The sequence below is a fragment of the Artemia sp. Qi Xiang Cuo genome, chromosome 7 (assembly GCF_049724085.1).
Source record: "Artemia sp. Qi Xiang Cuo chromosome 7, ASM4972408v1, whole genome shotgun sequence".
NCBI classification, from domain to species: domain Eukaryota; kingdom Metazoa; phylum Arthropoda; class Branchiopoda; order Anostraca; family Artemiidae; genus Artemia; species Artemia sp. Qi Xiang Cuo.
The window spans coordinates 66860716-66877959 of record NC_142800.1 but is presented as its reverse complement, the minus strand read 5'-3'; the positions used below and the strand labels follow the sequence as shown (position 1 = coordinate 66877959).

The following is a 17244-nucleotide window of genomic DNA, read 5'->3' as shown; positions in this document are numbered from 1 at the left end:
TTATTAAGACAGTTGATATAAGGCAAGAGACGAAAGGCATACCACAGGACTTGCTAGTTGTGTTTTATAAATGATAACCTAAAATATTTTAGATTATAACCTATGTTTGGCAGTCCATCAGGTATGGAGGGATTCCACCCACGAAAACAAGAATAAGTGGATTTCTGGATTTCTTTTTCAATCTAAACTAAGTCTTTTGTAGACTAAATTCTCGGAGTGACACTTGCTTGACGACGCTTCGCAAACAGAACACCAGTTTTTGGCAAACTTTCCCCACGCTGCGTCTCCTTACATTATACGCAGCACAATTTCGCCAATCGTGGCTTGCGCCACGGTGTGTACATGGTGGATAAGCCCTCTGGTATCATAAGCGCAAAAAAAGAAGAGTAAAACAGTCTTGATTTATGATAGACCCAAAATAATTTCTAGGTAAGGCAAATGCATTAGGAAAAACAAAGATAAATTAGGCAGTTAAGAGGCACATAAGAGATCAATAAAAAAGCTAAATAAATAATGATTCTGTCAATATCTAGATGATTTTAAAAATTAGGATATTCTTAAACTGCCCAATTATAGGTAATCTTTTTATAGTTCATAGAGTTTAGGTAGTTTTTTTGTACTTTTTTTTATACAATTAAAAAAAATCGATCGTTTTCTTTCGCAGATTACGCCTAAACGCAGCTCATAATTTCAAAGCTTTTTCCAAGGTCGTAGTAAAATAAATAGTTTGTATTGTCGGTACTAGGAGTATCCCCTCCCAGAAATTTTGTCTCAGAAAGTTCCCCCTCCTCTTGTCTCGGGAAATCCCCTGCAGAGAATATATATAATGGATTAGTCGGACTTGCCCTGAAGCAAGTTCCCACTTGCCTGAAATGAAATTTTAATTTTTCCTCTAGCTATAAAGTGCTTAAATGAGAAGTAAAACGCTTCAAAAGACCTAAATGAGTGCAAAGGTTAAGATGTACGGCTTCTTTTCTACAACAAAATGCTAAAACAAAGGTATTTTTCAATACCTAGGGGAATCTAGCGATTGGAAGGGGGGGGGGAGAAAAACAGGTGAGGTGCAAATGCTTTTCCCCCAGTTGATATAACTGGCACTCAGATCCTCCCCCTGTTTTGCGTGCCTGCTTCAGTCTTACATTGTGCCCTTTACCTATTTGGCGGTTTTTGATCCCTTGATACATGCAACCCTACTCTTCAGAAGGGAAATATCAAAGTTTTCCATGACTATGCATGTCAAACAGAAGCTTTAGTCTGCTTGCATTTCACATCATTTTTAGAAGTCAGCTTTCAATTTAACTATTATATTCATAATTCAATCTGGCTCTATTCTTTTCAGCTATTTTTTTTTCTTTTATGGTTGTCGAAATCAAAGTTTCAAACAATAACAATGTTTTTCTACAATTTGGATGAAATAGCCAGCAAAATGTCAACTGTGACCTATCTGCAAATATGATCTCAGTAGCGGCAATGATCAAAGGCACCAGCACTCTTGACTGACTTAGGAATGATTCTTGGCACCTGGAAAAACTGCTTTGTCAGTAAATATTTTCATAGAAAATATAATAGCATAGGACAGCGTTTGATTAGACTACCAAAACCGACAAGGGAATAAAATAAATTGTGAATAACATTTTTCAAAGCATTTCGACTTCAACCCAGAAAATGTTTGTCCATGATATCCCCAATCAATTCATAAGCTTGCCATACAGGATTTCCAAAAATACCGCTCATTGAAGTAGGCACTTGCACATGTATTTGTCAAAAACAGTCGATAGGAGGATTTCTTTCAGAACAGTAAAAAGCATACTATTTATAAGAAACTTTTTAGAATAATATGGAAAAACTTGCAAAAACCATGAGATATGGGTGGACAAGTTCTCATGGCCTTATGTACATTTCCTCTTTAGACACGAAGTCATAATTTCATTTCAAACGGATTCAGATCATTTTAGGAGGTTTAGTTGAGGAAAAGTCCTGTGCAACAATTTTGTGTTCAATACTTAGTATTTATACAGACCTTTTCAGATTCTAGGTGGGGGAGGGGCTTTCCCAGATACAATTATAATAAGCTAATTTTTAAACCCTAGTTAATTCGTTTGAAGTGACCCTGCGCATTCGAGCATGATTGAACGTTCTCCCTATTCAGTATATCTGTAGTGTTAGGCCTATATGCTTATTAGTATAAGGCAGTATAAGGAGTTTTGTTTATATTTACTTACAACTGCCCTAGCAATTTATGCTCCTGCTATAAAGTATAACTTTTCTCAAACATCTTACCTGCAGACCCTTTTGATTTTTTATTTCGCATGAAGTAGAAAAAATATACAGCAAATAATGTTTCGATTGTAAATTAAAAAACAACAAAAATGAATTAAACTTGTGACATAAATTTGTGCAAACACACTTTGGCCAATTGGAACTTGTACTATTGGAATTTTGACCCTCCCCATCCTTGGGGAGGGTCCTGCCTATGAGGTTTCATGCATAGCTTTTAAATTCTGCTTATCGTCTACATTATTACAAAAAATATAACGTTGCCATTAGCAAATTCTACTAATACGCTTCTCGACATCAATAACATCCAGCTTCAAAAGTTAGCTTGTCATTGATTTCTTTCCAACAGCCTAATGGTCCTTAGATTCGTTTTTTTTCCTTTGATGTAAAAGCCAATAATATCACACTAATGGTATAATACAGTGCCCACGCCGTCGAAGACAAAATTGACAATTAAGAGAAAAGCATGCTTCTCTGACAATCATAGTGGAGATAAGATAGTGCAATTAACGGGTAGGCATAATAATCAGTGGGGAAATATAATTGATATTTCCCTCGCACGTTTAAGTAACTATGGCAATGGAATAGTAACAAACTCTTGAAAAGTTTGAACACCGCTATAAGGACGCTTAATTATGAAAATGTGTGGGCTAATGTGTCCCAGATTTAAGTTTTATGCAAGCCCCATTTTAGGTGACTCTACATCCAACGCAGGATTGGACACAGGCTATGCATATTATCGTTTTCAGTGCTCGTGCTCGGGCCTTTCAGAACCCGTGCTCAACCATGCTATTCTGGCACGTTCTAATTTGGAAGAAATCGTGTCTAAAGCGCTTGGGACCGGTAGATGACAAGGCTTTAAGCTCTTGCTGGGTTCAACATAGATAACCTGAAAACGATTTTGTTGAAATTGCTAAACGATATGATTGCGGTAAATTAGCCATCTTTTAGTGACTATCAGCGGGTCTGGGAGGCGGCTCTTTAGTTGGCTTTGCACAATTTTAACAGCAGGGTTTCCAGTTCGTCACCTGTTTTTAAAAGACGAAATCGCCAAAAAAGGTAAAAAGTTGACACATGAAAAATTTTGTTCCGCTCTCAGTATTTGCCTTTAGTCAAGTGGAGGAAGCAGTTAATTAAAAAAAAAATAATTGAAGAGAAAACGTTATGTGAGGAAAGTTCTTAAAACATTGACAAGAAAGGATACACTTATTTTTGGCAAATTATTAAACAATTTATAAAAATGCGATTTTCTTATTGTTTATACACAGGATTTATCATTGGGAAGGGGGGGGGGGGATCAAACCCGGTAACTGAAAACCGGGCTCACAATATTTTTTTTCCTTATTTGATTCAGGCTCATTTTGCCTTTGTAAAAAATGTATCAACTTGATTTGGGCGTCTTATATAAATTTACTAATCTTGGACTACAATCTTGGCTTAGCAAACACCGGAAAGAAGAAACAAAGCAATAGTTTAATAGCTTGATCAAATAGAAAAACTATACATGCAGGTCAATTAGAATCAGGGTCATAACCAGGACTTTTGATTTGAAAGAAAGTCCAGCATATACTGGGAGAGGGGTTTAACTATAGAAAAGTGGTTTTAAGTCCGGAAAGGTATTTATTTATAATTAAATTCCTAACATTTCATGGAGATGGGCTCAATCTTCCGCTCGAGTTGTGTATTGACTCGATTAAATAAGTAAAAACAAGTTTCTTCTGCTGAAAGTAAGGAGCGACACTAAAACCTAAAACGAACAAAAATTATTCCATATATGAGGGAGCTACCCCATCCTCAACCCTCACTCTTTACTCAAACATCTTAAAGCTCTTTAAAAACACCTCTCATTCAAGTTCATTGGCTCTTGTGTTCGAGCAGTCTTTCTAAAAGAATTGTGAGGAAAACTCACACTTTTGTTTAACGAGCGTGGGCTGAGGAGGGGGTCGCCTTCCTTTTATATGAAATGATTTCTATTAGTTGTAAGTTTTAATGATGCTCCTAATTTTCAACAGAAAAATGCTTACTTTTAAAACATTTGATTTCTTACCGTTTTTCACACTATACCATGAACCCCCCTTGCCTCCCCGCTCCCGCTTTGTGAAATTTCCCCCAGAGGCTTTACTTCCAATGGAAAATTCTACCTGCGGGAAAGGTTTACCCCCCCCCCCCCAAACATACCTCCCCCGAGAGTTTCCGTACACTTCCGAATAATAAATAGTATGTTTGAACAACGGGCAAATTAGCCCTTTCTCCAGAGGCAGTGCAGTGCCCTGTCGAAAAATAAACACGAACACAAATAACCACGCCTCCGTGACCTTTCTTCTGGTTGAAAAAAAAAATACAAAATTCCACACTTTTGTAGATAGAAGTTTAAAACTACTACAGAAGAATTGGCAGACATGCCAATCTGATGAGGTGAATTCCATTAAGATTGCTTGACTTTTTGGGGGTGTTTTCTCCTTTTTCGAAAACCAGGCAAATTTCTCCAGGCTCGTAGTTTTTGAGGGATAACATTGAGCTTAATGAATTCTATATATTTTGAATAAGCACAAAAAGCCAAATTTGAGAAAACAAATTATTATAAAATGAGACGCAGTAGAAGCAAACTACAACAACCTCGGGTTGCACAGTGGCCACCAAGAAATAAATGATTATAAAGAAAATACAAGTTTTGAATAATTTTAGTTTGGAGCAGGTCCGTCTAAAAGGTTAGAAGTTACGTTTGTTTCCCTGAAAATCTTTAAATGTTTCAAGATTTGCTGAACTGATTACAGCAAATTGTAAAACAAATCCACCTTTCTTTAAAAAAAAAAGAAGAAGGAGTTACCTCAATTTGGAACATTGATCACACATATCGGAAATCCGTCCAATAAGCTAATGGGGAAAGATGGAGGGGGTACCGGCGTAATGGCCTCACATTAAGCTCTTCTATCCCACAAATTGGAAATTACTGCATAACCCCGACTATAGTAAGGCGCAATACATCCATCTACTCTCAAAATAAATCTCCAAAGCATCTGTTTTAGATACATTTTAGTTTAAAACTAAAACATCTGTTTCTGATAATTATAGTTTTTACTGAAAAGATCACTATAATTTTTAACTTGCAAATAAATGAGCTCTCATCCATTTTCTTAGAACTATTCGCTCTCTTTGATGGGCCAGAAAAAAAATACATAGGAGACACATCGCTCTTTTTGTAGTGATTGTATACTTCAAAAACTCAATAATTTGCCCTTGACAAACACTAGGTTGGGGCCCTTGACAAACTTAGCCCCTTAGTCCCTAGCCAAATCTAGACTAAGTTGGGCCCCATCCTGACTGAATCTGTGGATGCACCATTGCTATCTGCAGTTCACTTACGTGAAACTATAATCGAAATCCAGGGTTCAATTCTCCAACCATGACGTTCCTCTCTGTTACTAATTGGTGTCCTCAATAATTTGTCTTACTCAAATGCTCAATTATGAGCTCATTTTCCATTTAGAATTCTCGGACACAATTGATAAATTAGTAATGAAATTCCAGGCGTCAATAGCCCTCTTTGAGCTTAAGCAATAAGGGAAGACTATGAGTTAGCACTTTACTAAATGACTTGATTTCAATAGCTCTTCCTTCACACCTTCTAAGGACTCCATTGTTTCCTTGGCGAATATTAGGAATCCATTATGCTCCAACGTGACTTACTCTGTAAGAGGCTGATTTGGTTCGTCGATTCTATCTTTTTTCGTGACTCGTTTAGGGTTTAAATTCAGGATCAAATCCTTCTCAAAACAAAAAGTAGAAAATATTGTCAGCCCAGATAATAGAACTAATTAGTTGTTATGACAAATTAAGCATAAAATGATTGATCATGAATGTAGCGTAACAGATGCAAACAGAATACGACGACGATAGTAAAATTTGGAATTTTTGAAATTCCTTCGTGACAGACTTGCACGTTGAAAGAAACTTGATGAGGTAATGACTATGATATTCAATGAAATGGCTTGAAGTTTTTTTTTCAAAAATTCATGTGAAAAGAATTATGTCTTTACGAACGCACACACAAAAGTGACTTATCATCGAACCACTTCCTGAAAAAATTTTTGGTTTATTGTTAACTTGCTGGTCAAAAAGGGTTCTAACTTTACAACTTAATCTATGATGTAGGATTGTATTGAAAATCAAACAAATTATGAAGAATAGAACAAAAAGGGATTTTCAAACCAAGGAAAGATGTAAGATGCTTTAGATCGTTAAATCACAAAAACTTATTTTCAAAAAGTGGCCTTGTTTTTTAATCACATGCTCCATAATCGCAACTTAAAACGACAAACAGCAATATAAAATGTAGGGATGAATACAACATTAATTTTTAGGGGGGAGGCAACGATACAAATTCGGCTTCCCAACAATACTTTTTACCCTTTTGACTGTAACTAGAGCAATTGTAACCTTCTAGGAGGGAGGGCACGGAAATAATTTTTCTACTGAATCTGTGTCAACTAATCGCATTTCCAGAGGCAAATATACTAAATGGAATTACCGGAGCTGCGCCGCGATTGAAATAAGAAAAAATAAAGTAAACAAACTTTAGGTTTGTCTCTGGCTCACAAGTTGCACAACTTAATTTGACGTTTCCCATCCCAAAATCATGCCACCTTGTTCAGCCAATCACTGTCATATTACACAGCTTGCTTCTCATTTAAATCCTTAAAGTTTTTGAAAAACTGAAAACCACCGCATCAATTTGGAAATAGACATGCGTCATCAAACACAATGAATAAAACCTGATGACCAAGTTTAACCAATAGTCTAACCATTTCTGAGCAATATGTTACTTTCATGCCAATGAATAAAAATTTGGATAATAGTAAACATTTGATTTCGGCGAGGGATAAGTTTAGTTTCGAGATCTAGTTTAGAGACCTGAAAAGGCTAGCGAAGAATTGGGAACATTTTCGACCAATAGAAAAAAATGTGGAGCCACGCTCTTCACGAGAGGTGGCCGTCTTAGTACCTGGTTAGCTACAGAAGTATCAGTAATATGGAACAAGGTTATAAACAATTTTCATTGGGTCTATAAATAAGTCAGAGGGTTAGTTTATTCTAGGTAATTAATACTCATAATCTTAGTTGCTTCGGAGCCACACAAACTGTACCTTCGGCCTTATTCATGAGATTTATTCTTGTATTAGATAAATTAGTCTTGAAAAAAAAATATTTAAAAGTGTATGCAAAGCTGTTGTACAAACTGTTGAGGGTTAAATTTAAAAAGTGCTATTCTTGGACAGTTATGTATCTTTCACGTACATAGTCATACTATCCAAAAATAAATACAAAACAAAATAAGGAAAAAACAAATTCTCAAGTGCCATTCTGTTTTTTGGGCGGATAGCATTTTGTCTTATTTCCAATTATCATTTTTCTATCTGGAGAAAACATAGACATGGTCCAGAAATAATTGTAATGCCACGCGTTGAGACAAGTCATTAAGCGCTTTCTAATTAGTTTTGAAACCCCTGGGGTACTAGCGACTGGGACAATTAGAAATTAATTGGGACCCACTTGCTATTGAAGCCTTGTGATTCTGATAAGATTAGCTCTAACATGTGTTTACACACTTCTTAATTAAAGAAGTTATCTTCTAAAGAGACAAAATGCTGTGACAAGGCTCATCCCAGAGGAGAAAGAGTAAACTTTAATTCTGATGATCTGTAAACAATACTTCAACTCATATAGTGTAGGTGTGAAAAATCACGGTGGCAGCAGTAGCTGCAACCTAGTAAAAAGTGAACTACATCCCAGAGTAATGAAAGTTTAAAGTAACTTTCGAAAAAAAATGTTTAGGTAGGAAATTTTACCTTATGGTAATATGATTCAGGGACGAATGTAAAAAGGCGGTACCCTGGGCTCATAAAGATGCTGTTTTGGGGAGGACTTTCAACGGGTAATAGAATGTCAGTTAAAAAATCATAACATATGTGATTAAGCAAGGAAATTTTTTCGATTGTGTTAAGAATAGAATCACCTTCCCTTAAAAAAATTGTTTGCTCCCTTTCCCAACAAAAATTCAAATGACTTCTCTGTTTAGAAATCATTAGCGTTAACTATTGAATGAAATAAATAATTCAAGGGAAAGTCTGAAACTCAAATAAAGCATTCCCTCCGATAGGCAAGTTCTTAGTAATTGTAGTTTGAAATTCCACGAAAATTGCCAGCTACTTTACTGGTATTATCTATCTACTCCAACTTTTGTTTTCTTTTTTAAAAGGATATGTGTTTTGGTTTAATTTCACATACGGCTTCATGCTGTTGTTTTAGGTTAAAAACCACTATTTTTTATTCTGGGAAAATAAAAGCTCTGAGATAAAGCAGTAGTGAGATGCGAAAACTTTAATCAGTTACTAAATCTCATTTGGGTTTATGTTCTATTATATTTTAAAATAGAAAAAAAAATTGGATTAAATATGGAATTGGAATGTAACATCTAAGAAAAAATTAAAATAATGAATTGTCTTTTGATGAATATCTCGTAATTCCAATTACAACTAATTTTTTTTTACCATTTAGACATTTGTAATCTATTACCTTTTATTGTTTCATTATTATTATTTATTTTTTTGTAGCTTTTGATGGCTAAAATCTTCCAAACGGCGAACCCTATTGATATTACACCGACGTTGCTGTGCTGACATTCTGAGAAATTCGTAAATACGTTTAAACCACTACTCTTACGTTCAGAAGACTGAAATATTTTTTTTATTTATTTTTAGAAATAACAGTTTTACTAAAAAGCCACATTAAGATACAAATATTCCAATTTGTAATCAATTCCCATTCCATTTTTTATTGAATTTTTGTATTTTAAAACAAAAATAAAACAGAAAATTGAGTCAATTAACTACTTCAAAAATAACATCTAAGACATGTAACATCTAAGAATGCTAGTAATAAGAACTAACCTGTATTCTATCTTCTGGCAGATCAGTTTTTAATGATAGCATTTCACGGGCATAAACATCCGGGTAGTGTGCGTCCTTAAAGGCCTTTTCTAGTTCTTCTAACTGGTAACTTGTAAAAATTGTCCTGAAATATAGACTATTACGATATACTTAAATGAAAAACTGTTTCCAATGGAGGGAACTTGGCGCCTTAGAAAGTATAGTTTTATTTCGAATTCCCTGCTGTTTGGTCCTAGCCCTGTAAATTATGTTCAGCCTTGGACATCTGATCAAGAGTAACGCGTGAATTTGGGACCATCAGTGGCGTATTGGGGGGGCGGGGGGGGTGCCCCCCTAGCGTAGTCTAAAGTAGTGTAATTTACTTAATTAACCCAAGTTTGCGTTAGTTAAACTTGCTCCTAACGCAAGTTTATCGGATAAACCTATTTTGCGCCCCTCCCTAAAAACATTTTTTGGATCAACCTATTCCCCCCCCCCCACTAAATAAAATCCTGGATCCGCCCCTGGGGACCATAAGTTTCTATGAACCTTCTCACAGCACTCCTTTCTCCAAATTCGCACTCCTACTGGGATTTGTATATATATCTCATTTTTGATATCTGGGTCCCTCTACAACTAGTAAATTTCTGTGTAAATTGTCTTGAAATGATAATGATAACAATAATAAGTAATAGAAACAATAATAACAATAGTAATAATAATAATAACAAAAATATATGGTTAAATAGATATTGTATAGTGGATAATCCAAGTAAAATGAATGATAGAGATAAGTCATTTCTGCACATTCTTGTGTTTTTAAGCCTTAATTTAGCTAAAACAGTATTTCATTTTTTCAATCTTGTTTAGAGTAAAGCTGTAAATCTAGAGGCTCTTAATGTTATGATAGCCACCACTCGCAGAAAATTATCCTATATGGTTTCCCTCGGTCTACATTCACTTTCAAAATAACCCTCACTGCTTCACTATCACCGCTGCTGCAGTAGCCCACACCTATCAAAGAGTAAAGAAACCCCTACAGAAACTAAAAGGTAAAGGATGCATATTTTGAAGACACTGTCAACCATATTTATTCGAAAATGACAACTACATTCTGGTTCGTTCTGGATTTGGGTCCTTTTGGATCTTATAATCAGTCCAGTAAATTCCTGACTGTACCAAAAAGGTGTCTCAAACTTCTTGAAAATAATGTCAGATTGAAATAACTTTTCCATCAGAATCGTCATAATCAAAACACTTAAAACAGATTCACAACTCTCCTTCTCAAAAATTAAAAGGACACTGTGTTTTAGCATGATAGCACTGAGGCTCTACTGTCTTTTCTTTTTTTTTGCCCCAGCGAACAGCCTACTGGGGAATGATTTTTGTAGCTATTTACATTTTATAAACTCAGACTGACAGCTGAAGAAAAAGTGTCATTCGGCACAAATAGCGGCAACTTAGGATGTCATCTTTTTTTTACCAGCACCAGCAACCTACAGGATTATTGCATTTTGGTAATGATGGGTTCATTTAAGCGGTACTTCTTTTGCATGCATACTTTTGCTTGTATATCATTCTTTCAGTAGCGGAAGAAAGTGATATCTCCCCAAAACAATATAAGACGTTGATGTCATTTTTTTCACCAGCATAAGCAGCTTACTAAATAGTTTTAGGCTGGTGGTTAGGGGATGGGTACATTTAACTGCTGTTTTTGTCCATCGGTTACATATAGTAAGACCAATACAACTTGGCCAAAATATAATACCATATGAAGCCAACTTAGTTACTTTGGTCCCATGCCCAAAATTTGTGGGATTCACTGGGGCTAGGAGATGGGGTAGACTCTTTGTGGAGAGTTCTTGTCAAGGAGGTTCCTTGACTTGAATACGGAATCGATTGGTCTCTAAGGCCACGAGTCAGATATAACATTGCCATGGGACACTGAGCTTAATTATCTTTTTGACCGATGAAGCTAAGGGGTTGAAAAATTAGTTGTCAGTAGCAATTCAAAGAAATTCTAAGGGAAAGTTTGTATTTGTTTTCTGCAGCAGTCAGTGTAAGAACAAACTTGTTTCTACATTTTATAAATTGTTTTATAAAAGAAAAGAGAGGTACCTATGTCTTCTTTTTTTCTTCTTTTTTGAACTGCCAATTGGACAATCTTCAGATTTCCCTTGGAGATCTCTTCCTTCACCGAGTGCTAGGAAAGGAAAAGAATTATAACAATTTCGGTCATTTTTTCCAATAAACTTTCCCGTATTTTTCTTCTATTGACACACGTACAGCATTGCAACAACAGTAATATTTTCCGAAAAAATAACTAGAAAGGCGTTTATTATTATTATTTACTTTCCTTTATGATTTTTTCATTCCTGAAAGACCCCACATTAACGAAAACATACTCTGTTACGTATAGAGTGAAAGCCCGTAGAACTCTTAAAAATTTTTAATGTTTTTAGATACGAACTGACCTTTTTTGTATATTCACATTCTCACATTGTCTTCAAATTTAGAATATTTGTTTTGTATTTGTTTATCCTTGCTAATAGATGTATAATCAGGACCATATTTATATGGCTATTAAAGGAGTAAACAACATTTCAAATTTTACATTTTAAGCGCAATTCAGTGTGACAAAAAAAGCTCATTATTGTCGCACCTACGGTTTTTGATACTTATGAATTATATTCAATATGACTATATTAGAGGTATTATGAAAATTATTTACTGGAAAATTTGTTTTTTTTTGGACACACTCAGGAGAGGAAAAAACTGAGGCTAAAAACAAAAACTAAAACTTAACACCCATAGTTTACATACTAAAAACCATTAAGTTGAAGTTGTTATTAACACCGCATAATATTTTATCCGCTATCTACAAACTCAGTCTACAAGATGTCTATCCGATCATGACAATCACCTTGGAAATTTATTTAACTATGCAAGTATCAGTTTCTTCTATTGAAAGAAGGGTACTGGTGAATTATGTGGGAACTGCTAAAGAAGTCAAGTTTGGTTAATGCTAATGAAATAAAATAAAATAGGATGAATATATAATAGTTTATAAACAAATTTGGGCTATATGTTTGCAAATTAGAGGTGGGGGGTGAAGCATACCCTATATTAAATACGTAACCTAACCAAACCTAGGTGCCTTATCGATGCTGATTTGTGGTAGTTTCACGCTTGGTAAATTATTTGATTTTATTTTGGCTCAGTTTTGTTTAATGGAGTTCTTTACTTTTCTTTGAAAAACTTGTTTTGTAGAAAAAGTTTTTTTTAAATTAATTTCTGTTCGTTTTATATTGAATAGTTTTTCCAGAGAAAAAGAAAATAATACTTTAAATCTTTTCGTTTTTTAAGAATTTATAGTTTGGCCTGCTATTTGTATGCTGGGGAAAATTTTTCAGCAATTTTTAACCACATAAACCGTTTTAAAAATCTCGACACAAGTACTGTTTAATTTAGTTTCTTTCCTCCTGTAGTTGACCTGAAATGCAAAAATTGATACCATTCGCAAAAAAATCTGTTTACTTTCTTTGATAGCATGGATACACTTACGCTATTTTGATTTGGTTAAATTTTAAGAGCAGAAATGGGAGGGTTGGTGTGGGAGGGTGGGCGTGGGAGGGTGGGAGTGGAAGGGGGATTAGTTGCCCTCAAATCACTTTCGACTATTAAAAAGGGCATCAGCCCTTTCTATTTTCAATCCAATGAGCCCTTTTCTAAGTTCCCACGACAAATCCTTCGATACGAAGCGACCTGGTCAAAACAACAACAACAACAAAAAATAATACATTATACCCACTTCGATCTTTACTATAAGAATGGCAAGCCTTCCAATCACTTTCGACTAGGCCTTTCGATTTCCAATCAAATGAGCCCTTTTAGAAACGACAACGCTTTCTATAAACACCTTATATTCCCCCAGGGCATAAATTACAACCCTTACCCTAAGGTCTGTTAGGGTGGTTGTCATCCTTTTGGGGTGGGCGTGAGAGGGGTGTTAGTCGCCTTCCAATAACTTTCGACTATTAAAAAGGGCACGAGCCACTCCAATTTCCAATTGAATGAGCGCTTTTCGAAGTTTCTACGACAACTTCTTCGATACGAAGTACCCTGCTGTAAAGGAAAAAACTAATAAATAATACATCGTACCAACATTGTTCTTATATGCCCCCAGGGTATAACTTAAAACCCTTGCCCAGAGGGTTGTGAGGGAGTGTCCTCCTATTTACTTAGTCCCCGTTTCTTGTCTCGTTGACTTGACTTGACTTGACTTTTATTTTCAACTAATAATACATCATACTTAACTGGCACTTACAACACATTTTTTGAATAACATTATCAACAAACGTAGAGATGGTAAGAACGTATGACGTTTTATTAAGCCACTATTGTGACTTGAGCAGCGTCACACAATCTTTTATCATAAACCAAAACTCATTCCCTCTTTCTACTCTTTTCATACCATTCAATACAAATTAACTCAATTTAACATTTTCATTTACAACTTAATTACAATTTAACATTAAAAAAAAAAAAATATCTATTAAAAAAAAAAAAAAAAAAAAAAAAAAAAAAAAAAATTTTATATCCCACCCAACAAAAAATTTTTTAATCTAATTTTAAACTGAAACTGGTTTTCTGACTCCCTAATGCTCTCCGGGAAACCATTCCACAAATTAACTGCATAATTTCTAATTGCAAAACTAGATCGACTCGTACTCCTTACTTCTGAGACTAAGCTTCCAGGACCTCTAGTCCTATGATGATGATAATCAGAATTAAACTTAAAAAAATCTCTAAAATATTCTGGAGATAATCTATTAAGCACCTGGTAAGTAAACACTCCCGCCTGATGGTCCCTGATCTGATGAATATTTAAAATTCTAAAACTAATAAAAGATTCCCGCGTATGCTCATACTGAACAAACTCACCCAGTACTCGTAGTGCCTTATTCTGAAGAATCTGCAGTCTTTTAATATTTGAAGTAAAATTAGAGTCGTTCTCGAGTGTCCCCGTTCTTTACTTAGGCAGCGCGATCGCGCTAACTACCATTTATACAACAACTTTCTATATAAACCTTATATTCCCCCACGGCATAACTTAAAGCCCATGCACTAAGGGCTCTGAGGGGGTTATCATCCTAAAAGACCTAATTTCCAGAACATTCAACAACGTTGAACAAAATGAATTTCTCGAAATTCTGATTGGATGTACTTGGAAAATAGTGGGCGTGAGAGGGGCGTTAGTCGCTGTCTAATCATTTTTAACTATTAAAAAAGGCACTAGCCCTTTCAATTTTCAATTGAATGAGTTCTTTTGAAGTTTCTACGACAACGCTTTCAATAAAAACTTTATATGCCACAGGGCATATCTTACAACCCTTGCCCTGAGGGCTGTGGGGGGAGGGGTTGTCATCATTAAGGATCTAATTTCCTAAACTTTCAACTATATTGAATAAAATGGTTATCTAAAAATTTTGATGGGATGTGTTTGGGGAAAAGGTGGGCGTGAGAGGGGGGTTAGTTGCCCTCAAATCAGTTTTGACTATTAAAAAGGGTACTATCCCTTTGAATTTCAAATCGAATGAGCCCTTTTTCAAGTTTCTATAACAAAGATTTCAATAAAAACCTTATATGCCCCCAGGTCATAACTTATAATCCTTGCCCTGAGGGTTGTGGGGGAGTGTCCTCCTCAAAAATATATTTTTTATCTGGATATCAACTACGCTGAACAAAATGGATATCTCAAAATTTAAATGGGATGTGTTTGGGGGAATGAGGGGTGTGGGGGGGATAGTTGCCCTCCAATCACTTTCGAATATTAAAAAGAACACTAGCCCTTTGAATTTCCAAACGAATGAGCTTTTTTTGAAGTTTCTACGACAACGCCTTCTTTAAAACCCTTATATGACCCCAGGGCATAACTTAAAACCCTGAGGACTGTGGGGGAGAGTCCTCCTCAAAAACATATTTTCTATCTGGAAATCAACTACGCTGAACAAAATGGGTATCTCAAAATTTTGATTGGATATGTTTGGGGAAATGATGGGCCCGGGGGGGGATATTTGCTCTCCAATCACTTTCGACTATTAAAAAGGGCACTAGCCCTTGGAACTTCCAGCCGAATGAGCCTTTTTTGAAGTTTCTACGACAACGCCTTCTATAAAAACCTTACATTCCCCCAGGGCATAACTTAAAACCCTTGCACTGAGGGTTGTGGGGGAGTGTCCTCCTCAAAAACATATTTTCTATCTGGAAATCAACTACGCTGAACAAAATGGCTATCTCAAAATTTTGATTGGATGTGTTTGGGGGAATGATGGGCGTGGGGGGGCTAGTTGCCCTCCAATCACTTTTACTATTAAAAAGGATACTAGCCCTTCGAATTTCCAATCGAATGAGCCTGTTTTGAAGTTTCTACGACAACGCCTTCTATAAAAACCTTATATGCCCCCAGGGCATAACTTAAAACCCTTGCCCTGAGGGTTGTGGGGGAGTGTCCTCCTCAAGAACATATTTTCTATCTTGAAATCAACTACACTGACCAAAATTGTTATCTCAAAATTCCGATTAGATGTGTTTGGGGGAATGATGGGCGTGGGGGGTCTTGTTGCCCTCCAATCACTTTCGACTATTAAAAAAGCCACTAGAACTCTCAATTTCCAATCGAATGCGCCCTTTTTGAAGTTTCTACGACGACCCCTTCCATATGAAGTGCTCAGCTCTAAAGGAAAAAAAATAGTACACTGTGCCAACTTCGTTCTTATATGCCCTCAGGGCATAACTTAAACCCCTTGCCCTCTGGGTAGTGGGGGAGTGTCCTCCTCAAAAACGTACTTTCTATTTGGAAATCAACTACGCTGAACAAAATGGCTATCTCAAAATTTTGATTGGATGTGTTTGGGGGACAGATGGGCGTGGGTTGGGGGCTAGTCGCCCTCCAATAACTTTCGAATATTAAAAAGGGCACTATCCCTTTGAATTTCCAATCGAATGAGCCTTTTTTGAAGTTTCTATGACAACGCCTTCTATAAAAACCTTATATGCCCCCAGGGCTTAACTTAAAACCCTTACCCCGAGGGTTGTGGGGCAGTGTCCTCCTCAAAAACATATTTTCTATCTGGAAATCAATTACGCTGAACAAAATGGCTATCTCAAAATTTTGATTGGATGTTTTTTGGGGAGTGATGGGCGGGGGGGGGGGGGGCTATTTGCCATACAATCACTTTCGACTATTAAAAAGGGCACTAGCCACTCCAATTTCCAATCGAATGAGCCCTTTTCGAAGTTTCTACAACAACTCCTTCGATACGAAGTGCCCGACTGAAGAAGAAAAAAAAACACATGGTGCCCACATAATTCTTTACTTAGGAAGCGCTAGCGCGCTACCTATGAAACCCCAAAAACCAATCGTTTAAATATTGTAACTCCTTGAGAAACCACGGTTTTGCAGTCATTTATGTATAGCGGTCTCTTGAGAACAGCCTGTTTGACGGGTTTTTCGTGACTGGTTTCCCTGTACAGTATATAGCAGTGTCCACATAACGCACCAGTACCGGAAGAAGGTTTGTAAAATTATAGTTAATTAAAAACTATCTTAGAAACAGGATGGCCGAGCATGGCTTCACGAACTTGAATATAATCCACTTAGAGTGTGAAATCGCTTGAAAACTTTTATTTGAACGCCTACTTCGCTCTTTGCTTAGGTAGCGCGATTGCTTTGCCATGATGCATTATAAAGATATTTGTTTTGAGAAAAGCGTGTATAGTTAAGTTTTAGTGAGGATAAGATTGATTGTATATCACTTACAATGCACGCATGCTGTGTCACCAATAGAATGTTGTTACGTGGAATCTTAAGAGTTTTTCTTGAACCTTGTTTTACTTATTAAGATTTACATAAAAATTCTTATTAATAATAGTAAACTAGCTGTATAAAGATATAACAAATAAACCTATTTTTTAGAGAAGGAAAATAACCATAATTAGATATCTATAATGAATTTGTTGCCTAGGGGGGGGGGACAAA

General features: G+C 35.9%; 1 protein-coding gene across 1 annotated transcript in view; it reads right to left on the bottom strand.

Moving 5' to 3' along the window:
* LOC148950619 (uncharacterized) overlaps positions 1 to 17244 on the bottom strand; it is a 150533-nt gene that overhangs the window by 72798 nt on the left and 60491 nt on the right. The window contains exons 4-5 of the mRNA XM_089091675.1: positions 11322 to 11406; positions 9225 to 9348 (exon numbers count right to left, since the gene is read on the bottom strand). Coding sequence (XP_088947801.1) covers positions 9225 to 9348; positions 11322 to 11406 — 209 coding nt within the window. The remainder of the gene's footprint in view (positions 1 to 9224; positions 9349 to 11321; positions 11407 to 17244) is intronic.